This window comes from Hippocampus guttulatus, chromosome 15, assembly GCF_054856545.1.
Source record: "Hippocampus guttulatus isolate MCC_2025c chromosome 15, RoL_Hgut_1.0, whole genome shotgun sequence".
NCBI lineage: Eukaryota > Metazoa > Chordata > Actinopteri > Syngnathiformes > Syngnathidae > Hippocampus > Hippocampus guttulatus.
Genome location: NC_141275.1, coordinates 7,737,877 through 7,762,716, shown reverse-complemented (window position 1 = coordinate 7,762,716; position 24,840 = coordinate 7,737,877). Strand labels below are relative to the sequence as shown.

The 24,840-nt window shown below is 41.6% G+C and overlaps 1 protein-coding gene across 1 annotated transcript in view; it reads right to left on the bottom strand.

Moving 5' to 3' along the window:
• The window catches only part of pcdh1a (protocadherin 1a), a 66,433-nt gene that overhangs the window by 13,487 nt on the left and 28,106 nt on the right, over positions 1-24,840 (bottom strand). The window contains exon 3 of the mRNA XM_086131919.1: positions 8,176-8,395. Within this exon, the coding sequence (XP_085988045.1) occupies positions 8,176-8,395 (220 nt within the window). The remainder of the gene's footprint in view (positions 1-8,175; positions 8,396-24,840) is intronic.

Below are 24,840 nucleotides of genomic sequence, written 5' to 3'. Positions count from 1 at the left end.
CATCAAGATGAGTGACAAGTGTAGATGCCTTGCAATATATTGCTTCAAGTGCAATAGACCCCTGGTTTTCACCGATGAATTGCAAGAGCTACAAGAGTCTCCGACAGAAACCCTCACAAATCAGTGACAATATTCCACTGGTGTGGAGTCGACTGCCTAATTAAAGCAGACAGTCAGTAGAAAGCTGGCTTGGGAGGAAAGTTTCATTATAGAAAATTTCTGTCAGGATACTTGAAGAACAAGAGCTCTTCGGGGACAACTCAAGCAAAAAAGTGTGCTCTGAAAGAAACAAGTTCCAAACGACGGCAAAGGGATTCGTGAGATTTGACACTATTCAAAAGAGAATTGTCACATTTTGTTTTCCCCGCACAATGGAATAAAAGTCAAGGCGCCCTGGATACAAAACATGCATGAATAGCACCAAGGCTGTGGGGGTCAAACTCATGTCATATTGCTGAAGGCATGTTGAATATCGATATATGAACAGTGTACAGTAAATTAGGAATTGATCCTTTCACAGGAAGGTTATTTTAATCTCTGAGGAAAATGAACAGAACCATACTGCGGTGCCATTACTTATGACGGTGTGTACATTCCTGATTGCGTTTGGACGGTGAACTACGGTGGATGTGGCAATATCCTCAATTGACTGAAGACACTCCAGTCTTCTGTAACCCACTTGAAAATTAGGGAATTCATGTCAGAGCAATACAGTGTGAATCCAGTCCCTCGGGTTCTATCCATCATTAAGGGTCAGAACACTAGTGAGAGGGAGTTTCAGCAGCTCTTGGTAGCCAACAACGCAGTGTGGCGGGATGACCCCTTGGGGCTTTTCTCTGATGCCTGCCTGAACCGCTTGACAAACTGAGGTTGAAGTGGGTCTGCCCCCCCCCCCCCCCCCCTTCACTAGCATTGCCTCCAAGATGCGTAGCACTCGAACCTCATCCGCAAATCACATATGCGGTGACACTTAACAAGACCCCTCCTCGGGCAGTCAATTTGGCAGACCACGCTGCGCCTTGCTGGATGTTCTTGCACACCGAGGGCATTTTTTTTATTTTATTTTTTTTACAGGCCCCCAGCGCACCTGACAATTTGGTGACTGAAATTAGACGAGACTTTGGACCGGCTCAAAGCAGGTCTAAGTTATGGTGAATGGTTGTGGTGAATTTGATCGAGGTGCAGGCAAACAGATTCTGCGTCCCGCCGATATGTCATCATTTCATTCATAAATCAGACAGGAGCGTGCACTGAAGCCCTCTGAATCACTGAAGAATCAATTCATTGAATGCATTAGTGTTTATATCATTTTTATTACATGTTTTTAAAACACCCCTCTGGGCCCCTGGCACAGTGTGCAGGTGGGTGACATATGTACACCGTAGACCGCGAATGTACTTTGGATCTCCTTCTTGGACTACAGCGAGTCCGTTTCCCTTTCCGTCAAGTCAAAGACTCAGCGTCTCGCTTGCTCTGAATTTATAAGGAATGGGAGGAGCTGCGTCCATTGGCCCGAAAGCAAGTTATGTTGATTCCCACAACAGTGCAAACGCACCTATCTACAAAAATACCAAAAGAAAAAAACTCCACTCATGTGCACAGTTCCGCTGCGCTTTGCGCTAGACTTGTGCTGAACACGAAAATAGGGCTCGTAGCAACCACTGTTTTAATCACAGGGTTTCCCAGCGAGAATTTGTAAAGTTTTCTTTCATGCTATATGTAATCATGAATGCTGCATCAATAAATGGTATGGTACTGAACTTTGAAACCCGCGTACGTGTATGTGGCGAGAGATGACAATCCAAACCGGAAGTACATCGTGCGAGACCCCAGAGAGAATTTAATGTCACTCAGCACAAATAACTGCAAAAAATGTATCCTGCTCATCTATAAAAGACAAGAAACAGAAATCCAAATACAAGGATATTTCATCGTAATATTTCATTTTCATTGTTTAATTTTTGCCCCTTCTAAAGTGACTCAGCTAGGACGGGGGGCACCGTCTATTGACGAACCGCCGCTGATGAGGACGTGCAAAGCTCGGGGAGACTGACTCAGGCACCACTCACTCATGTTGTTAGCTCAGTGCAAAACCCAGAAAATTTGAGCATGACTGTGGTGTTAAAACCACATGTAGCCTAATGTCTGCTGTACTTTTTTTTTTTATTAGTATATCATTTTTCATAGTTATTTAGGAAACTAATCAGAGGTTTTATCATTTGACCAATGTCATTCATGTGTTGGTAAAAGCCCGTGTGCAGTACATCATAATTTAAGTCAAGGTACTTCTCCATTGTGTGACAAATAAAGGTTTTCTTATCTTTTTTTATCCCTTTCTTTTGCTCGTATTTTTTTCAACATCATTGCATTCATGTACTGTGCGTATTTTATCAGCATTTTCACAAAAACGTCCTAGATAGAATCAAAGTAAAAAATATAGATATAAATTTTTCATTGAAAAATATGATCATCACCGTTGTTATTCACGTCAGCAGGACAGAATGATGAAACTACAGAGAAATCACAAGATGGTGAAATGTAATTGGAGGGGGTAGATTTATTGAGATAATGAGGATTCTATTCCGGTTCTTTCTAAAGTTCACATGTGGCTGCAATCTCCACTACTCTATTAGGTGTCAGCTCATATTTAAAATCAGACCAATTTTATAATTTGCTTCAGTTAATAGTCTGTGTCACATATTACCCCATTCAGAGGTTTGGCCTTTCTGCTGTGACACGATAATTACGGTTAACTACAGTCAGGACCAAATTTTTGGTGTGTAGTTGAACTGTTTGTGATCATCCAAGCAAGATCTTTAAAAAAAATAATATACATAAATTTATGAATATTGTGATGACTTTCCACATCAATGTTTCCAATTCGGACCCAGATGCAATGTTTCTTAAAGGCCCCTGCCACAATAGGGGGTTGATAAGACATTGTCTGTCTCTGGTATCAAAGACTAATCCAGGTTAGAAAGTTTAATTCTGCTCCAGTTAGGATCTTCCAGTGACCTATTTGCTCGGCAGTAAAATTACAAACAAGCGAGCGGCAACAAACAGCAGCAGCACAATGCACATGCTAGTATGATGTCAGAATTATAGGCGTATTACTCAAGACAACTTGCCACAGGGGACCACTTGATGGGGCTTCTTTCCCGTAGACGCCGCTTACCAAAAAATGAAAAAAATCAGATGGCTTTTCATTTCTGGTAGCAGATCCAGCGGTTGGTCCGGACAGGCGTAGCCCACTCTAGTATTAGCTAGAAAAACGACATGACACCTGGACGACGACACCTGCATCTATGCATTAGTGTCAGATTATGGCACCAGGCAGGGACCCAAACTGTGACTCACAGGCCAAAAAGCCCCATTAAGGTGACATTTGCTCACTGCATTGTCTTCCTCCAGAACTCTTTATCTCCATGCTTACATATTTTGCTCATTATTCTCATATAAACACATCACAGATTGTTGCCAGGAAGGGGCAATAAAGGCTGAAAAGGTTGATCCCTGCATGATATGAGTATAGTAGTCATTAAAAGCAGAAGAAAATCCCTGACAGGAGTTCAAAAAGAAAAAAAACATTTGACGCTACATGCATCCTCTGAGAGATCTGAGGCTGGAAAATCAGACAGCATTTCTAAAGAACCTCATTATCATGCAAATGGCATTCATGCCATTTAATCTCATCCTACTTGGTATCCCACATGGCAATGAGTCCGCATGGAGGAAGTGACAGTGAGACCGCACGCGAGGCAAGCGTCCATATCAAAATTCCTCCATCTGTGGATGTTGCTATTTTTTTTTTCCGGCAGACAAAATGCTCTTCACAACCAAGCTACTGTATACGCGGTAAAAGAGACGATTCACAGCAGGCTCCGAATTCCTCACTCTGGCGACTGACCAATCAGAGCTGTTCACGGCAAAATTACGCAAGCAGAAGACTTGCCGGTCATGGCAAAATAACCAATGCCTATTTACAAAGTAATATGACTTATGACTGGTCTGTCTAAAATGATCTCTTATATGACTAAATACTCAAATGCTATCACCCAGGATGGCGAGCGAAAAAAAACATACAAATCGGAAGTATCTTCACATGCAAGCGACCAAAAAGAAATGTGTGTTCGCCGCCGCCTAAGCCACGGCAATGTGCGCAGCAATTCGGCCAAAGTCGGTCAGCGGAGTTATGCATTTACAGAGGCCGTCGCCATGGGCCGCTCCTCTTCCCTCCTGCTGGGCGCCCGCGGCATCCACTCTTAGCCCTTTACGCGGATCTCCCCAGCTGCAGCGTTTAGCTGGGACCGCGCGTTGGCGGCGAACACCCTTCGCGGGGGTTGGCCGGCCCATCTCGGTTGTGTGCAAAGTGTGGCTGCACTTTGTTGAACTTCAACATGTCGTTAAATATCAAAGAAGGTTGCACTTCAAATATGATAAAATACCTCCTGCCTCAACTGCCTCTTACGATCGGCTTCTACGCTCATCTTTGCACCACACCGACCGCACCAAAGTCCGAATCTATTAGTATGTCTAATGCCAACATCGAGCCAAGTTAAACTAGAACTTAAACAGTACAAATGCAAATCCCCAGCTAATATTTAGCTTATAATATACACAGAATATAAATGCATATAAATGTACGTAAACATATTCTCTATATATTTATGTAGAATTATCTATATGTTCCATCTTTCTTTTGTCTGCCTCAAATGCATTTTTTTCTTTATAAAGAAAAGCAACACTTAAGCCCAGTGTTCCAAGTTGAAGACTTAAACAGAAGGTAATAGAAACAAGAAGTAAAGAATGACCAACGCGCAGCTAAACGTGCAACTGATGGTCAGCCATGACATATATAACCGTTTTGACCAGATCGTTCCCCGCTGTTGCTTGTGTGGTGGAATCTCCAAAGCGATGCTGAGTAAATTAGGCCATCCAATCAAAAAGCTGGAACCAGAATCATCCACATTCAAATGATGCCCAACCCTAGAAAAGTATCAATGCAATCATGATTTGGCGGTTTGAGGTTGAGCTATGACAACCCTCCCTTCCTCTCCCTTATATAAACACCACTCCTTCAAAAATATTGGAAAAGTGAGTGCAATCATTTCATATTATGCTGTATAGCACTGAAAACATTTGGATTTGACAGAATAACGTTCATTCTTTCCCATATATATATATGTGTATATACTGTATATATAAAATACACACACACACACGTACTCTTCTGAGACACAATATGATGGCCCAGAGTCCCTAAGCCAGAGTTGGCCTCACTGAACTTCCAGCCCGAGTATTTTGTGTCAGCGACGACTGAAGCCTCATTGCTCTTGACCCGCCGATTCCTATCAGCTGCTTCCAGAGTCCCACAGGCCAAAAAGCCAGATAGGACTACTTTTTAAGCTTCAGAACATCCCTCAGTATCGGTGTCTACAAACGGGTTCATGGATTACCACCACGATAGGCACAAACCACCTTGAACTTATAGCTCAGGTTGGCTTCCTCAACAATGGAGGCACGAAACATGCCACACTCAGACTGAGTGTCCCCTGCTTCCCCTGGGATGTGGTTCTGTTGGAAGTGAGAGTTGGAATTCATTTTGACAGGGGAATCTGACAGACATTCCCAGCAGACCTCCACAATACGTTTGGGTCAGGCAGGCCTGACCGACATCCTCCCCTACCATTGCACCAACACTCAACCAAGGTGGTGATCAGTTGACAGGTCCACCCCTTTCTTTGCCTCAATGTCTAAGACGTACAACCCCATGTCCAACGGCACGACCACATCAAACTGCGGCTTTGCATTTCCTGCTGACGGGTGCACACATGGACATTCTTATGCTTGAAGATGGTATTGTATTATGGACAATCCATGATCAGCACAGAAGTCCAGCAATAAAAGCACTTGCCAGGTTCAGATCAGGGGTCGGCATTCCTCCCAAACATTGCTCACCTAAGCAGGCGAAGGGAGGCTACCCAGAGGAAGGCTCTGGTGACCTGCGTCCAGGCAAGGGAAGACACAATTCATTTTCGGTTTTCTTCAAAGGAAGTTCTGCAAACAGGTCTCTCCCAATGGACCCGTCTGCCCCGGTGACCCTACCAGGGGCATAAACGTGCGGCAACTTTGCTCCTCGGATCATCGGGACACAAAAATCAGGGGGGTTGAAACAGACCCTTGCAGAGTTTTTGAGTGAATATTAGACACAATTCCAAGACCTACAGTAAATGTTTAGCTTTGACTGATGTCAGACATTTGCATTGCATATGATTCACTCTACATAAATAGGTTAGCTACTGTTAAAGTTCCACTTGTATGACGGAATCGGCATACCTGTCGATATTCGCCGGGCTCACAGATGCAAAGGGAGAGAGTTTGAGGTTCGTATTGCATTTGATTTTACTTTAATAGAGTGACACATCATGCTCCCCGCCTCATTTTATGCCTGCCAGTCATCTCCACTGTGATGAACACAACCCTGCACCAGTGCAGCCTGTCACCCTGCCATTCAAAAGCTTAAAAAGAACTTCATGTCACTATTCAGGTGGAGCTGGGGAGAATTTCAGCTGTCTCTTTTGATTTTTCTGTCTAAACCTTCCTTTTATCTGGGCTCTAGGTTATCTCCCTGAAGTGGGAATCACTTTTTAATTGGGTCTATCCTTGGTTAGCGGCTCATCATAACATCCCCCCTGTCCTATGTGCATGCCCGATGGGTTTGCATGTCAGAGACTCTTAGTCCCCACTTCCTGTCACAATCTAACATCTCACACATCTTGTGCCATCTTTTCATTCTGTAACGGCTCCATCTCCATTCACAGTCAGGCTCTCCTGCTGCTGACAACAAAGAGGGCCCTGTCTGACTAAAACCTGCATTCTGCAGATGGGCAAAACAGGAGCAAAAATAGAAACGAAAATAAGAAGTTAGAGAAAAACAGATTATATGGAAGATGTAATAAGAACAAATTGTACTTTATTGAGATGTTTTCTAATTTAGTGGCATTCTTGAGATAAATTAGTTACGGTAATGTTCAAAACAACAGACATATATAGAGATACGTACACAAAGTATATATTTACGGTAAATAATGTTGGAATTTGCCATTCGGGTATTCACAGTGACACAAGTCTAATTTTTTTCCGATTTAATTTATAGTTAATTATCTACAATTTAAGTATAATTTATTTGCTAATTTGTCAGGAGATTTCTCTTGATAAATAATAATCTTCACAAAAAGCATGCTTCATTTGGCCCTATTTTGTTTAATTAATTCACAGTAATTGAATTTTGATTCATCTTATTTATGAGTGTATTCATTACTTATTGTTTTGACAGTAATGGTAGCTCGTCTTAAAAGTCGAGATAAAGATATTGTTAAATATTGTCATGTGTCTTATTGTATAGCATTGCTCGCTATTTCAAAAAAAGGGCAAAAGTAATTGGCCTTATATGGAATTCAAATTGCCATCTATCTCCTGTCACTCAAAGTGACTGGACTGTAATTTTTAGGTGGAACCACAAATAAAAATGGAATGAAAAATTGTCTGTGGTCTGGTGTGACACAACCACATAAAAAATGCCTGCTCTGGAGAGTCATGCAAGGCCATGTTTTTTTTTTTTTTTTTTTTTAAGACAGTCAATTCATAAAATGGCAGTTAAAGCTTTGACTATGACTATCTTTTAACAACGACAGATGCTGAATGAATTTTCCATTTGGGCACTAAATATGGATTTGGGGTCCAAGAAGCATGAGTCTGTTGATTATGAGAACAGTATCATCTGCACAGATGTCATGGTGAATTGATTTCGAGAACAAATGCTCTATGATTTGGCTTTTTAATTAGCACTATTGTGAAGCAGGATCATTATATAAAATGCCTGACAGAGGGCCTGATGAAGGGGAGAGAGACCTGACTAAGTCCAATTTTAATACTATGTGTGTTCAAAAATGGTCAAGAAAACAGCTAAAAAAAATGTAAGAATCACCAAGAGTTTCAACTAACGTGCTAACTTAACATCGATGGTGCCACAACATTTCAACCCTTCAAATATCCAGGCAGCAAAAAAAACTAACCTCACCCAAATGTCTCCAAAACATGCACCAGCAAAACCCCTAATGGACAATTTGCATTTAAACACATATTCATAGGGTCAAGAATGAATTATCAATGTACCGTTTTCAGGGTGTTCGCTCTCTCCAATACTGCCATCTGGAGTTGTTCTCTCATAGTGGTCTTCAGGCAGGGTCAAGGGTCCGATGCGTGGGCCAGACGATGACTTGCTGCTGGGTGTCTCTGATTCTTCCAAACCGCTGTCATAGTAACTGTGCTGGGAGGCATCCTGCAGGTCCTGCACAGGGTTGTTGGTGGAGAAGGTCACTCGCCGATGGGGATGCTACAAAACAGAGACATACAGTAGATGCGTGATTTATTTGATTTTTTTTAAACAGCTACGCTTATCCTTTTGTTTGTGTGCTCCACCGAGAGACACAACAGGTTGTACGCTTGCACTTACAGATGAAAAAGAGCATATAGAGAAAAGTATTGGTACACCTCGCCATTGCACCTACAGGAATTGCAAACAGAACACAATATCAAGTTGTTGTACCCTTGGTGGCTGTAACAACTCATATTGTTCTACAACGACTTTCTGCAAGATTTTTTTTAGGTTGAAACTAAGAGGCCTTACCCAACTAGTGATTGATGACTTCATTTGGCAAACTGAAGGAGTGTGTCGCAATACCTTTGACCACATGATGTATTTGGGAATATTGCTGAACATTACTCTCTCGAGGGAATTATGCTTGATGACATGGTTTGTTTTCGTGTATAAACAGCAGTAGAAATACAGATCATTGCAAGAAGCGTACTTTAGTAAATGGAAACTACCATATATGTACGCATGATCATGTCATGGCAGAAACGAAGCAGAGTTAGCAGAGAGACAGTATTAGCATCGGATAGCTAGCACATACACATATATTCGGCTAAGTTGTCAAAGCATGAAGGGGGATATTTGTGTTTGCTGGTGCGCAGAGCCGCACACAAATTGACAAAGTGGAATTCGCCGGCTGATGAAGAGGCACATCCACGAGTGAATTGAATCCAAATTTTATGGGGGGGAGGGCTACCTGTATGGGAGGAGTTATGGTTTAATTACAAAGTGGTGGCTTCACACAAGCGTGATTAATTTGCCGACTGGGTGCTGATGAGTGCAAGGAGTCTCAGAGTCTCCCGAAGTCCCCAATAATACCTGAAAAGGGGGGTACATCCGTTGCTAAATGATGCTATGGAAAAATAGTTGCTGAAGAAGTCAAAGAAGTTTGTCGGTTTTAAATTCGCTATGTTAGCAACACCGATTAGCTATCACTTCTTCGCACTCCCTGGCCAACCTCCCCGATCACCCCTAATTGTCACGGTAATGAAAGTTGCATTCTGCATTTACTCGAGACAGAGCCACACGCCCAAAACCAAGTGATTTCAGTCTGCCGAGTGAAGTGAATGATTTATCCTTCCTTTATGGAAGTAATGTTTCCGATCTTATTATTTATTCATGATTGATTTCTTGTACAGCTAATTGGTTCTACTCAAAACAGCACTAGTTCTCGTAACACGGCGCAACATCCATGTGTTGCATATCTTACGTATATCTTGCTTCAAAAAAATCTTCAGATGCCAATGTTCAACCCACAAACTACAGTGAGATTCTAAATCCACATATCAGCATACTTTTCCACAGATTTTGAAGTTCAACAAAGCAGAAAAGGAAGGAAATATGACTGTGATTTAGCGGAAAATTAATCCTTAAAGTCTCTACGCTGGGGGGGTTGGAGGGGGTAGAATAAAAAGGAGCATCGCAATTATACTTTGTGACAGTCACTATTTCCTCGTTACATGCTGATGAGATTTGATGGAAGAATAAAACACTAAATGCATGAATGAGAGTGCCGATGGAATCTTGAAATCAATGGCTCGGGGAGGAACGGGGCAGCAAATACTAATTCATTCCAGATCACACCCTTTATCAAATTGAATGGATTGTAAATACAGTTAGGGGACCATTAAATTCTTTCTTCTAAAGATCAGATTACTAATGACGACTTACCGCCGATCGACAACAGAAAGACGACTCTGTATGCTGCGCATGTAATCGAACACCCCCACCCCCACCCCCACGTGCATCTCTTGTTCAAGTCAGGAAAGCACTGAGACAGCAGAACAGGTCTGCCTCGGCCAGACCTGTCTGCCTGGATCGATACTACGGCTCTCTGCTTTCCACCGCGTAAACCACTTTTCTGGCAAACAAAATCCCTGCTGGAAATCACGCAACTGATCATCCTTTTTAATGCGTACATGCCAGATATGGAGAAAATGCTTTTAGAGTGTCGGTAAGTGCTACGTGCACTGTGCCAATAATATAGTTAAAGGGCTTCAAAATGTTTTCTGTTCATCTCTGGGTATCTCAACCGCTCTTTTTTTTTTCTGTCGTACAGCTGCATCTCCTCATTTCATTCGAGTTTTAGTGTGCATCATATTTTTTTTTCCCCTGCAAGTAGACACATACATCAAACACAGTATGCATTATAAGAGTCCGTTTCATGGAAATAAAGGTGGGCTTCCAAATAGAAGTGAACGACTCTTGACCAAACAATGGCTCCTTACAGTCCTTATGATTTGTATGCATGGTGGAACGTCAAGAAAAGGGAGCAGGGGTTCATATGGACTGATAAGAATAAACCATGTGTATGCCTTCAATTAAACGGGCCCTTTAAGGGGAGTACAGTGGAATTGCAATAACGTCCAACAAAATCCCTTGTTGGTGCTTAGGTGAAATCGATTTAAAAAGGTATTTCTTTTCAGCAGTGAATCTCTTCCAGAAGAATCACCCGACCAATATTCCAATAACATACCACAATTCTCTCAAAATGGCCTATGACATTTTTTGGTTTGATATTTAATCAAAGATCTCATGCAGCTGACCCAGCAATATGCTTTCGATTTCAGTGGTGCATTCTTAATATGATGCTATGGCTCAGTGACTATTTAAATGTGAATGTAGCATTTAGTTGTTCAAATATGGGCTCTTACTTAAAGGCCTCAAGGCTCCTATCCAAAGAGTCAGCATGTTTGCAGGCTATGATAACTAGCAAAGGCTGGCGAGATGGGGAATAGATTCTCTTTTTAGACTCAGCGCAAATCCTTTGCCAGGCCTCGGGGCTGCAGGGATGTGGCAAGACAGAAGGATTGGAAGGGGAGGACGGTCAGGAGTGGAGAGTTGGTCAGGCAGACAAAGACAACACTTTGGCTAGAGGGGAGAAGCAGAAGGATTGGATTCTGGGAGACTGGAGGGAGTCGTAAGAAATTGTTTGGGCATTGTGGCTAGCTGTGGGACTAAGACTGAAAGAAGGAACAATTATGATGACAACTACACTCTTCCCCCAAAAGTATTGGAACAATGAGGCTAATTTATTTATGCTTTGCACCCACCCCAAACGTTTCTTGATGCCAATGACTCACGTGTCAGATCCGGTTAATGCAAGCAAATTATTTGCAACTAATATTGCCATATTCAACGTCATCTCTTTTAAGTCTCTTCCAGTGACGTGAAGTCATGACCTGCAAAACCTTCTCTGCCGGCCTAAACACAATCAGAAGCACTGACCTACAATTATAACTGAATGAATGAAATTGTATAATTTTTCAATTTCATTCCAGAGCAATTCTCTTGGCTGTCCAGATTCCAGCTTCTCTGTGTTATGTCATTGTTATAATTGGCCAAGGGCCTTCAGAATCAGGAATGATGACCCATGACCCATCCATATTATCAGCAACCCCCTACCCCTCCAAAAATATTTGACCATTCTTGGCGTTCACAAAAGCTGAGAGTGATGTCGACGTTTTTCTGTCTGACTGGTTGAGATAAATAGACTTGCGATGTGCACAAAGGGTGACGGGGGAGGACGAATGTTGGACATTATTAAAAGATAATTTTCAGGCGGTCTTCTAAAGAAAAACTGGACAATTTGAGGATAGGTCTGCCAACATAATTGCTTGCTGGCTTGTGTCAACCCAGAAAATGATTTTTTTTTTCGGCAGTAGCACATGTGAACCTAACAATTGCGCGTTTTGAGTCAGTCCATTGTAGTTCCCAAATTCTTTGCAGTTTCTCCAAGAATAAAATTGAATCAGTTTATTCCTCAGCTCCTCCGAAAATGGCAGCTGATGCAAGCTTTAGCTTTGCCACTCAGCCATTTTTTTCCCCCGGGCTGAGTGGATGTGCAGCAACCACTAAGTGGGCAGTCACTTGAATAATGACGCTTAAATTTGACCGTCTCGTTTTGCTCCCATTTGCATTTCAAACAGGTATACGATTGCATACTGTCGTCAAACTGTCTAAATGTCAAAGTCATTTCTCATTCTACCTATGTAAAGCAGAAAACTGTGAAAGAATTGATTTTGATGGCATGGGACCTTTATGTCCCCACTGAATGCCCAGATCAAAAATGCATTGCCCACCACTGGTTCCAATACTTTTACTCGGTGTTGCGGTCTTGTATCAGTTCACTTGCCCGACTTCTGCTTGGACGGCATTTTTTTCACATCCCGCTGTGTGAATCTAAGTGTGAAAAGTTGTCTGCGTCAAAATATGCCCCATGATTGACTGGTGACCAGTCAATCATGTGACTGGTGAATAGGCTTCAGCTCACCACAACAGGAGAGGTGGCATACAAAACGGATGGCTGGATGATGCTACTGTATCATCAAAGTTGTTTGTCACATTCAAATAAGTAAACAAAGCAATAATATTGAGCTTTTGACTCATATTCATTGCTGATGCAAATTCAAATGGAAAGGAATTGAAGTCATTGTTCCAATACTCTTGTAGGAGAGTAAAAATGCATAACTTCAATTAGCCTGCAGATTGAATTGTTTCATTGCTCACATCATATTATAATTCTAAAGCAGGTAGAAGGATGTTCTTTTCACAAGAGGGCGAAGACACATTTGAAAGTAAAAATAAACACCAATCATGCTCAGCCTCCTACTCAGCGTTTAGAATTGTTTTTTTCAGGTCACACTGGCACGAATTGTAGCCGTAGCCTTCTGCATTTTATTTTTTTCATTTGCACAACCACATTTAAAATGTTTTTCACAATACCCCCCCAAAAAAACATACTGGCTGCAAAAATCATTTTGATGTATTATTATTATTATTGTACATAAAGTCAAATTCTAACAAGCAGTCACATATTTTCAAGCACCTGTCCACCCCAGCACACTGCATTAAAAATGCAGTGACATTAAAAAAAGTGATTTTAACTGGTCCATTTTTCATTGGCATGAATAAATTGCTGGTTTGCTTACCATATAATATACCACACAGGTACCAGCACCTATAGCCTGAAATTGTTTTGTTTAATCCTTGTCGTTTTGTGCCCTTTTCCTGTTGTATGCAGCATTGCTCTTAAACATTAAACTTTTTTTTTTAACAACCAACAGTTCGGCCTATGCATGAATCAACTTTAGATCACAGTTCATTGTACTCTATGAATACTGTACTTGCAAAAAACAGTTTGAAAAATGTAAAAACTTGAAACGTGAGGAAAATCAAAATATAGTTCAAATTCAATTTAAGATTGACTCAATTTATGAGGTTTTTTTTTTGGAGCTGCGAGCCTTTGCCCTGATAGATGTTAGTTTTGTTTTTTTGTCTTGTGTTGTGAGCAATGTTTTGATCTCTGACCTTTCGGCAGCCATGGCAGCAGCGAATTTCACAACATGAGTAGCAGTTTGACAGGTTGCAAAGACTTGAAATAAGGCAGGTGTGCTTGCTTCAAGCTGTTCATTGTGACTCCTAATTTAAGGGACAAAGACATAACCACCATAGAATAATAATTTTTGATCTGACATTAGTCCCGTTTTTAAAACAACTGTTTTGAATGGGGGCGGCCCGGTAGTCCAGTGGTTAGCACGTCGGCTTCACAGTGCAGAGGTACCGGGTTCGATTCCAGCTCCGGCCTCCCTGTGTGGAGTTTGCATGTTCTCCCCGGGCCTGCGTGGGTTTTCTCCGGGTGCTCCGGTTTCCTCCCACATTCCAAAAACATGCATGTCAGGCTGATTGGACGCTCTAAATTGTCCCTAGGTGTGAGTGTGGGCGTGGATGGTTGTTCGTCTCTGTGTGCCCTGCGATTGGCTGGCAACTGATTCAGGGTGTCCCCCGCCTACTGCCCGGAGATGGCTGGGATAGGCTCCAGCACCCCCCGCGACCCTAGTGAGGATCAAGCGGTTCGGAAAATGGATGGATGGATGTTTTGAATGGTAAATGGCCCTCTTATTCCTCAACTCGTATGCATTTTGACAATACAGTCGTGGGTCAAATGGTCACGCCTGCACTCCACTCGGGAGGCATGACCAATCGACACGCTTAATCCAAAACTGTTACATGGGTCGAGCGTTTCCATTAAGTGGCCAAACCACACATCTTCGACTACAGGAAAGGACTGCAAATCTTAGGCAATAAATGCTCCCACTGAACAGTGTTGCAGGTGTTATCTCTGGAACCCAATACAGGAGAAGCAAGTCCAAATGTATGTTGTATGCACCCCCCATGAGTTGAAACCCAGCATTCTGATTAATATTGTGTTTGTGGAAAATTAATGACACAGAAACAGCCACCTTTTTGCATCCGTCTCCGGGGCATGCCGTTTTGCCACTTGCTATCAACCTAAAATGACATGGCAGTACCAAAGGGCTCATGTAACGACCGTCACACTTTACCTATTTTCTGGGTTTGGTCATGCGATGTTCACAGCCGAGCCCTTAGACGCTGTGATGTAATTTTCAGATGACAGCAAGTGGCAAAATGGCCACCGCCTTGGGGCTGTTAAAAAATGGTGAATTTTTGTGCTTAAGTCATATCAAAATACAAAGCATTGTAGAGAAAAAAATCCCCTTTAAAGTATGGGGAATGTTTCAAGTAATGCCTCCAGACACTGAAATGTCTGTCAAAAATGTTCACTCGCTCGTCATTGTATTCAAGAGTGAAACCAAAATAAGTCCACACCGGAGATTTGAATTCAGGTTGTGCTTAGACAAATTTTCCTCTCTAAAATCTCGGAAGTAATTTTACATTTTACTGAGCATATGAGTTGCACTTTAAAGCCGGAATCTGCTACAATTTTAAATGGATGAACGTGCAACATGTACACACGCGGTGTCAATACAAAGACAGAAAAACCATGGCCCCTACAGGTCTATTATATGTACCTTACAAAATATAATAAATGCTACTCAGTTTTACAGAGCGCCATCAAATCACCAGCGCCACGATAGTATTAATTGGTTTATCAAATTGCATGTATAGTCTAGAACCGGGTGAAGTATCAATGAGATCACGTGAGATTTCTGGGCCGCACACTCAAAGATACCATTTGGTGATTGGAGAATCTATGCAGCATCTGCTGAATTTCACCACTTGTCCCGAGTGGGACATTGGTCCCCACTACTGCCGTGCTTTTCCCACTGCACCAGCTATTCAGTTCACTTTTGAAAGCCCCAGAGCTATCTGACACCACTCTGCCGTCAGGTGCCCTGTCACTCAGCCAAGCCTCACTGATTGCCAGCACTAAGCTGCCGGTACTCATGCAGGTACTAAAGCTTTTTCATCAACTCCATCACCTTTTCACTTTCTGCAGAGTGGTCGGTGAGGGAAACGAAACATTTGCATCTCTCTCATGTCGATGGGACTGCTGTGGAAAGTTTGTTGATCACCTCCCCTCAACTACAAACGCCACTGCAGTAACCAAGGACGCACAAGACCGGCTCCTTTAACTCCGTAAAGTCATGAAAACTGTTCTTTACAGCATACATCACTTGCAATAGAAGTACTTTCAGCTTTGGATGCTGTAGTGTTAAATATCCATCCATCCATTTTCAGATCCACTTATCCTCGCAAGGGTCACGGGGGGTGCTGGAGCCTATCCCAGCAGTCTTCGGGCAGTAGGCGGGGGACACCCAGAACCGGTTGCCATCCAATCGCGGGGCACACACAGACGGACAACCATCCGCGCTCACACTCACACCTCGGGACAATTTAGAGCAGGGGTGTCCAAACTTAGTCTTCAGGGGCCGCTGTCCTGCCCTTTTTCCAGCTCTCCCAGGAGCAACACAGCTGATTCAAATAATCAGGATTGTTGTAATGCTGCTTCACAGCTGGCTGATGAGCCCATCATCTGAATCAGGTGTGTTGCTTCTGGAGCCAAAAAGCCAAGTACAATAGTTTGGATAGCCAACAAAAATCAGAGGTGGCCTGCTTACAGCTGATCTAAGGTATGTGTGTGTGTGTGTGTGTGTGTATACAGTGTGTGTATATATATATACACACACACACACACTTGTATTGTACATTCCTTTTAAGGCCCACAAGACAATTCAACGCTTCAAAAAGGTGATGCATAAGGAGATGAAGTCGTCAAAACATGTTCTTTGATGAATGCTCACGAAATGATATTCATATATGCAATTATTATTATTTATTATTACGGTATTATTATTTGTGCTTAATTTGGTCATCTATTTGATGGATTAAATCCTAAATCTTATGGGGGGGGGGGGTTGCTGTATGACAATTACAGTCACATGCTGCATTTGATTTCATTACCTATGTTCTTGGTCCTCACCATGTTAAAAAGGCGGAATATATTTTGGCATGCTTTGTTTTTGGACCATTTGTCCTTATTAGAATGCGAACAAATGTTATGCAGAGCTCGGTGATACTCTGTATGCCGAAAACCCAATTTCAGAACTTGCTCAAAGCACAACGTTTCAGAACGCGGAATAATTACCAACTCTGCAAGCGCAATTTACAAATGAAAAAAATACAACTCCTGCAGAAACAACTTCAGGGTCGTATCTTTTCTTCAAATAAAATTAAATGGAGCTTTAGCCGTCGAATGTTTCCAGTGTTTTTGACTCTACACAATGAGACAGGTGGATGGATAAGATTTTGAGCACTATAGCCTCGACACAAAGAGGCTTTTTTTTTTAAATCAGCAAAAGGTGATGTAGTATACTCTGCTTAAACACTCTTAAGATTTCAAAATGGAGAAAACCTACGTGGCCCTGTTTATCTACCTTTAGTTGCGGTATGTGCAATGTGTACCGCAGCTGGAAGCCAGCCATTTCCTAGTGAATCATAGTTATGTGTCACACAGATATTATGAAATGGCTTTCCTGCCCATGTTCAAGAAAACGGCTGATGTCTCAGTGCCCCCCATGATATGAAAAAATCAATTTAAAAGGATGAGAGAAAGACTGGCGCAAGGCCTATTTTCATTCGCCCCACACTGAGATATGACAATGATGTTATATTGCGTAGAGGGAGTGATGCCAATCGTACTGCAGAGAAATTCCTTCCATAATTCAATTCAATTTCTTCAAAATCCCAGTGGCAGGCTCCTCTGCCAAAGTCAAGCGGCATGATGGAGTCAAACAGGGAGGGCTGCAGACGAAGACGGAAGAAGCAGGACCTCAGATTGAGACTGAAACAATGGTGAGAATAGCCGCCGAGCCGCAGAGAAACTAAAAGGTGGAAGGAGCCTTTTGAGAGAAAATGGAGAAGAAGTGGAATTTAAGAGTGTCGGAAATATGGTATGAATTTCACCCTATTACGATAATCTGTCCAGTACTACAGAAAGCAATTTCTGGATAAGCCATAATACCATTAGAATGGGTAGAGCAGTGTTTGTGCTCGGTGGTAGACACCGGTAAAAAAAAAATACCAACGTTCATTTGGAGTTCACTTGCTCTGGCATTTACTCTATAGAGGGTGGGCTCAATGAGGAGCCACCGGTGAAACCCCAGAAAAACTGGTTCAACCAACAAAGTTGACAATGAAGAAGCGCACTCTTAAGTGTATCCGGCAAGCATATAACCCCATAAGGACAAGAGGGTATTACGCCAGAAAATACAAATACATATTTTCTTCTTCCACCATCATGTCCACATCCCTTCTACTGTTTTCTTGCCTCTCTTTAAACCCATCTATGCACACCACACACACACACACACAGAGTTGTTTTTTTTTGTAGGTGCAATAGCTCGGAGGCAAGCAGTGTGGAATTGGAGTCTTCAAAGACTCTCGGATTATCAAAGAGACACAGCTACCAGAAAACTAGGGGACACGCTGCAGAGGGGGAGGGAAAGAACATAAGCGAGAGGCGGGGAGGGGAGAAGAGTGCAGGGGAGTCAGCATGGGTTTTGGTGGAGGATGAAGTGATCAGACAGGGGAAGAGGAAAGGGAGGTGGATAAAGACCAGAAGTCCTTTTGTTCACATACTTTTTTTTTTTTTAATGGAGTGACAAAAACGGCCGGAGTGAATGCATTAAAAAAAAACAATCAAACAGCTCCTAATGGTCTTGATAGGCAAGACTGAATTCACATCTTTCATTGTCTTTGTCACCTATTCTGAAGCGCTTCTTTTCCACAGCCGCCCCCCCCCCAAAAAAAAAGAATTTTATTTCACTGGAAGCACTGGCCTTGAAATACCATAATATTGTTAGAGTAAAATCAAGTATTACTGCAGTGAGACCCACCAAGTGTGAATATAGCTGCCACATCTAATGACAAATTGGAGCGTTCACGCCATTCCATATGACAGGATGTGGGAGTGCTGCCGTGAATGCATCACCCTTTGACAAAAAGCTCTTCGTCAGCCCCTTCTGTCCTGCAATGAGCTATGGATGTCTATTCTCCATTACAAGGGCACGTCTCACTGTGGAACACATTTCGAACTAGCGGTGGGAAAATATTCCGCTTGGTTCACTGTGGTGAGCTGCGGGCCATCATCTAGTAATGATTCTGGCTGCCCTGCTACAGCAAAATCGTGCAAACCTCCCAACGATGGCAGCTCGGTTTGAAGGAAGTCATTATTTATATTAAATGCCTGATCAATTCTGAAGCGCGGTATGTAAAAAAATAAAAATATAAATAACATCCATTGTTAATATGCTTTGCTGCACGAATCCAAATCATAGCGGTTTCCTGCATGAACAAACACATCTTCCTGCCCGCACCATTTAGTAATGTGGATGAATGCCACGATGCACGTTAGCCCATGAGATGCTTTGTTTTGTGGAAACACTTGTTTCCTTTGAATCCAAAAAACTAAATGCCAAAAACCTCAACCAATGATAATAATAACATGTCCAGATCCTATTTAATATGTTTTCGCCTCAGCTTTGTAAGTTGATACAATCGCTTGGGATTCATGTTGCGCTAGTGGAGATGTGGGGGTGGAGGTTGATATATGTATACCTATAATCAGTTCTTGCATCTAATGTATCCAACAAAATTTAATATCTATATGTGTGTCCTGCAATTTTTTCTGTCTCATATTGTTACATCAAAACAATCACATTAAGAGTGGTGTAGGCCAAGATTAGATTCTTATGAGGTGAAGACACATTGTGGTTAAGAGTCAATTAAAAAGCACACAAAATACATCAATTAGTATTTCCTCTGGCAAAATGAAATGAGATGATAGAAAGTGGTAGACAAGAATAATATGCTTCGGTGTCAGGGGAGATTGGTGCTGTCAGCTTTTGGAAAAAAAAAAGTAGAAAGGATCAGTGGGAAAACTTAATTGGGAAGAGCACAGGATTAACATTTTGATTAGCTTTTGGGCTAAGAAAATGAATCCCCTCCCTTTTTTTTTTAAGTGACCCTCATTTTTTTTAAAACAGCGGGGACCAAATCTGCTTATCTGAACTGAAAAGACAAGAAAAGTCATTAATTGACATTACTTGAGCTTTGTAGGCATCATATCACTCCATTCCAAAAAATGATAGCTCCCTCAATGCGGAGAAACAAAAGGTAAGAGGCCAGTGAAATGGATGACAAGATGGATAAGATCAACCGAAAAAGGGAAAAATAGCAAAAAAGGAAGCGCAAAGAAGCCACTGTCTGCCAGAAAAAAAAATCAAGAGAAGTTGACAGATTGCCACGGTGATGTAAAGTGAGAAACTATTCTTCCAGACAAGCGAAAAGTTATGAAGAAATCCCAGTGAATACCAAAAGTTTTGCTTTGTCTGCTTTGAATTTGAACACAAAAGTTGCTCAGAACTTCGACCCGTGTAACACTCGGCGCAAAACTCTAGCTCCTTTTTAAAGAACGAAGATGTTGGAGTGACACCAGACGAGCTCACATTCAGTTAAATAGATAAGTATAGCTTCTAAAAAGCAAAGGTAGAATGTGAATACTAAACAGGAGTTTTGCTGCAACTTAAAAAAGAAAAAAACTATCATAATAAAAATGTTGATGACTATAGGTAAACAGCCGTAGAGAATGAGAGAATGTTACGGTCAAAAGTTTATTCCAAAAATAAATGTGTTCCGAATATCAAAAATGCCAGCTGGGATTTTAGGTTCTCTGATTCTAACGTTGCGTAGTCACAAAAACATAACGGCCCTTTCGTAGTTCATATACGCAAAAGTAACACCCAACATGTCCACGTCCGCAAGTCACGCTAAACTGATTTCAACAAGGCTCGCTTCAAGGACTAACTTGAAGTGTGTACTCGTAGCAGATTGCCATTTTGCCTCTTTGCACACATATCACTTCCTTTGATATTCTGTAAAATAAATCTTCCGCGCACACTGCGGAAAGAGTTAATAATGCCGGAAGGGAGCTCAAAACAAAGAAGAAAATGGGCTGGAAAGAATCAGACATAAGTTAATTAATCTTCAATATTCTCTCCCTGCTGGATACCTTATTCCCTCTCAAAGTTCCCATCGTCAGAGTTCATTTCTATGGCTGCAGCATCTGGATGAGAAGCATGCACTTATGTTTTGTTTGAATTAGAGCATAATTGGATTGGGGAAAAGGGATAAAAACAATCCTTCAACCATGCTTAAAATTTTGTCATTCCCCCCCCCCCCCCATCCTAATATTGTCTGCATGTGAGTCACTGTTTCACAGTGCATGCCTATATGCAGTGCTAATAATAGTATCTTTTATGGTCTTGCTTGTCAAGATTTACTACCCCGGCGTCCCGATTAGCAATACATTTCGAGGGGTTGCATTATTTTGCAAGAGTGCGCGTGCATCTCACTCTTGCACTCAGAGTAATTATTTTGATGCAACTCGATGGCGAGGTCTCACGCTGGAGGGAAAAAAAAGAAAAAAGAATCATGCGTAATTAGATTCACAATGACCTTTTTCATGTCTGGCTGTAAGCGTCCAGTTACTGCCAAAGCAGGATATGTTCTCAAAATCCCAACAGTCAAGAAGACTCCTGCGATGTGAAGCGAGGCAGAAAAACAACTTGTCAATCATCCGATGAAGAGATTAAGCCGTTTTAGTGAACTGCTTGTGGCCTTTAGGAGTCGGAGATCTGTAATCTGCATCTGAAATTATCTCAGAAAGGCAATGGAATTTAAGCACCGAGTCATGCCCTTTGCGCCTCACTGTCTTTGTGCAAATTAAATCCCACTGCATTTCTCAGATAGTACCTCAAATCATGCCCCCCCCCCCCTCCCATCTTGGATCCGGCAACCCTGCTTCTCATCGCATACAACAGCAGCCAACAACAACTTGCAGCTTCCATCCCTCGTGTTTGGGGAGTTAATGAACACACATTTGATGTATGCCCCCATATTGCCTCAGCTTTTCAGCCTCAGCAAAACAGAGACTATTATTAATGCCGCATTTATTGGAAAAGAAAAAAAAAGAAATATATTAAGACATCTAAGTGGATCGCCTTGAGCATACTAAAAAGAAGGGGCTCTCGTTTTGAAATGCTGGGGAAGAAAAAAAAAGTGAAGAGATCACAGACCATCTTTAGCTCTGATACTGAGAGATGACGGGGTGGGGGGGGGGGGGGGGGGGGGGTAAACTAGATACGGTTGATACAGATATGGTATGATATTGATGACAGATCTGATTAATCTTCTGATGATTTTTTGGCAGAGTCTTCCAAAACGGGCTTTAGACAAAGCCCCAAAGCAAAAAGCATCGAGCATGAATACTCCATCGCCATCTCCTTTCAGAGCCCATTTGAGTCAAAACTGACATATTTATGGCTCATTGTGCCGTATCGTAGACATCACAGTACAGGCACCATGAACCATTTAAATACTCAGGGCCATGCTGTCATATACTGTTAGTAACATATGTCTGAAAGACGCATAAGAAAGAGGAGCTCAACTTGATTCCTCTGATTGTGTTTCAGAAAAAAAAAAAAAGATGTTGGTGAATTTACTGTCAGGAAATGAGTTTTTGAGGACTCCTACAAAGCGAAAACAACCTTGTTGAACTGAAGTGAGCGCATTAGTGACAGGGACGGGTGGGTGTAGGTTGACTCATTCGAAAGTTTCATCAGGTTACAGAATTGTGTGATTTATTTTTTTTCTTGAAGAAGTACTGGTTAAGAGGAGCACCCAAGAAATCTATAATGGTTCTTTTTGTGTGCACCTTGACAGAGTTGCTCGGCAACAGGAGTGGAGCTCGGCAGTGAATTAAGGAGTCAAATTAAATACCTGTATAATCCCAAATCATCACGGATTCGTTTGGAATTGTTATTAGACAATATGACATTGCAAGGTGTGCAAAATGAATTGGGGGAGGAAAAGAAAAGGCAATGTTGTGATTCGATTTTTCTTTTTTTTTTTTCCAGAAGCTGTTATGAGGTGTGTATTGATAAATACAAATGAAAGCCAACAAAGTAAATGTGCACGTTTAAAATGGTTAGCCTTAATGAATGTTCTTTACACACATATGGAATATATTACAAGCATGGACATGAAGCTGATAGAGTATGATAGGATATGGATTAGCACCATACCTTTGTCCTCTGAATTATCGATTTATACAGCAGCTGTTTGAAAACATATTTCCTGTTGGCGAACTTATAAAATGGGTCTATTGTTTATGGAGTCGAGATTGCTTTATGCACATGCAAGACTGAGTATCAGCTTTTGTTATGTTCTGCTAAACAAACTTCAGATTCAGGCCAAGGGACTCAAAGGAGCATCTAATGGAATGGCAGAATCAGTCCCGAGGAAGCCTCCCAATCCCGCAAATGCATCTTTAATACATCAAACGACATAAATTGTAGTTCCTCTTCTTGTCCTTCGTCAGTTGGCACAACCGCGATAGAAAGTATGCGGACAAACTTGCACAGCCATCATGGACAATAAGACACAATGCAGCCAAATTCTCACGGGACTGCGAAAGAAACAGACCCTGCCCCCTTCATCATGGTTAATACATCAAACAAAATTAGCTGCCGAGATTCCTGAAGCGTAGACAGACACGATTCTGACAGCACACCATTCCCCACGACTTGCTGCCTTGTCCCCTCTTTATTAACTCTTTATTAGCCATGAAGTCCGTTTTAGGGGGAGGACTTGCTGCCATATACATTCCTTTATATGCTACCTTCTCATTTTGTAAGCTCGCACCATGTTTGAATTGACATCACAGTTTTGTTTTGTTTTTTTAAAACAACATATATTCTATATTTTGTTATTTTGTTAAAACAAGCAGTAGAAACACACAGGAGCTAAGCATGCGGACAAATATTTGCTCAAATCAACTCAGCGCTTCTAGAACAGGAATTGTTTCAACATGCTGCAGAGGAATTTTTATTTGAATGAAATGAAAATATAACTCGGTTTTGTTTCTGCTGCTGTTTGCAAATTGAAGATTTGACAGATGAAAATGTTCATTTTCAGGTTAGATTTTATATTGGTGCTTAATGTGTAACCTCAATTAGAGTCTGAACTGTATGTATCACGCATACAATTTTATTTAAATCCAATATTGATACTTGTCATCTATAATAAAATAAAATCAATTTTGGGGGAAACGTGGTTAATTACCAGGGTGATACAAAAATGCATTGACAATCTGCACAAAACTTTGTAGCATTTGCCACATGGCGATGCGGCTACAGAACTTCGAATTTTTTAACTTTTAACAAATTATGCTAATCAAATCAGTCAAGTGACTTGCTGTGGCAACGTCTGATGCAAAAGTCACAAGTTAAGTGACGATTGTAGCAAACTTCCCAAAGATGACATTAGTAATAATAAAATGAACAGTCATAATAATACGTAATATTTACCGTACAAAGTGCTCATAAACCCAAGCCAGAATGATGTCCGTTCGATATCGAGTGAACCTTGAGTGGCGATCTGAATCGCACGTGTTTGTAGAAACTAGAAGCTTTGCATATTTGACGGTAATGTCATGATAGCTCCAAATTTTTTGAGAACCATACTTGTTTTTTAGTGTCATTCGCTTTGTTATCGACATCATATGGACAACAAAAACATACAATTCATAACAAAGGGCAAGGAGTTCTGTCACAAGCTTTTACTACCAACTGAAAGCACTCAAAGCCTCCTGCTATAGATGACTTTCCCACTGTGTCGTTTTCCAAAGAGCGTAGGCTCAAATGAAATACGTACAAAAATGAAACTATGTCTCAAAAATGTGTCCCTGCACATGTTGACAACCCACAACGCTGCTGATAGTGAAGCTTAAGTGCAGGGAGACTCACATGTGATCTGCTGTACTGCAAATCCTCTGAAAGAGGATAAAGAGGCTTTGGAATCACATTTACAGCACAGGAACAGTATCTCGCTGATAAATACAGATTGTGCTGTTTGACCCTGTCCATCAGCATACTGAAAGACCCATTGCGACCGGTTGCTGTCAGCCCTTATAAAATCTTATTGGTTATCACTAACATTCTCATGCTTAAGAAAGAGCAAGCTTAAGTTCTCAGTGGGTCAGAGGGCACATGCCGCTATTGAGTCCACTACACAACCTATTT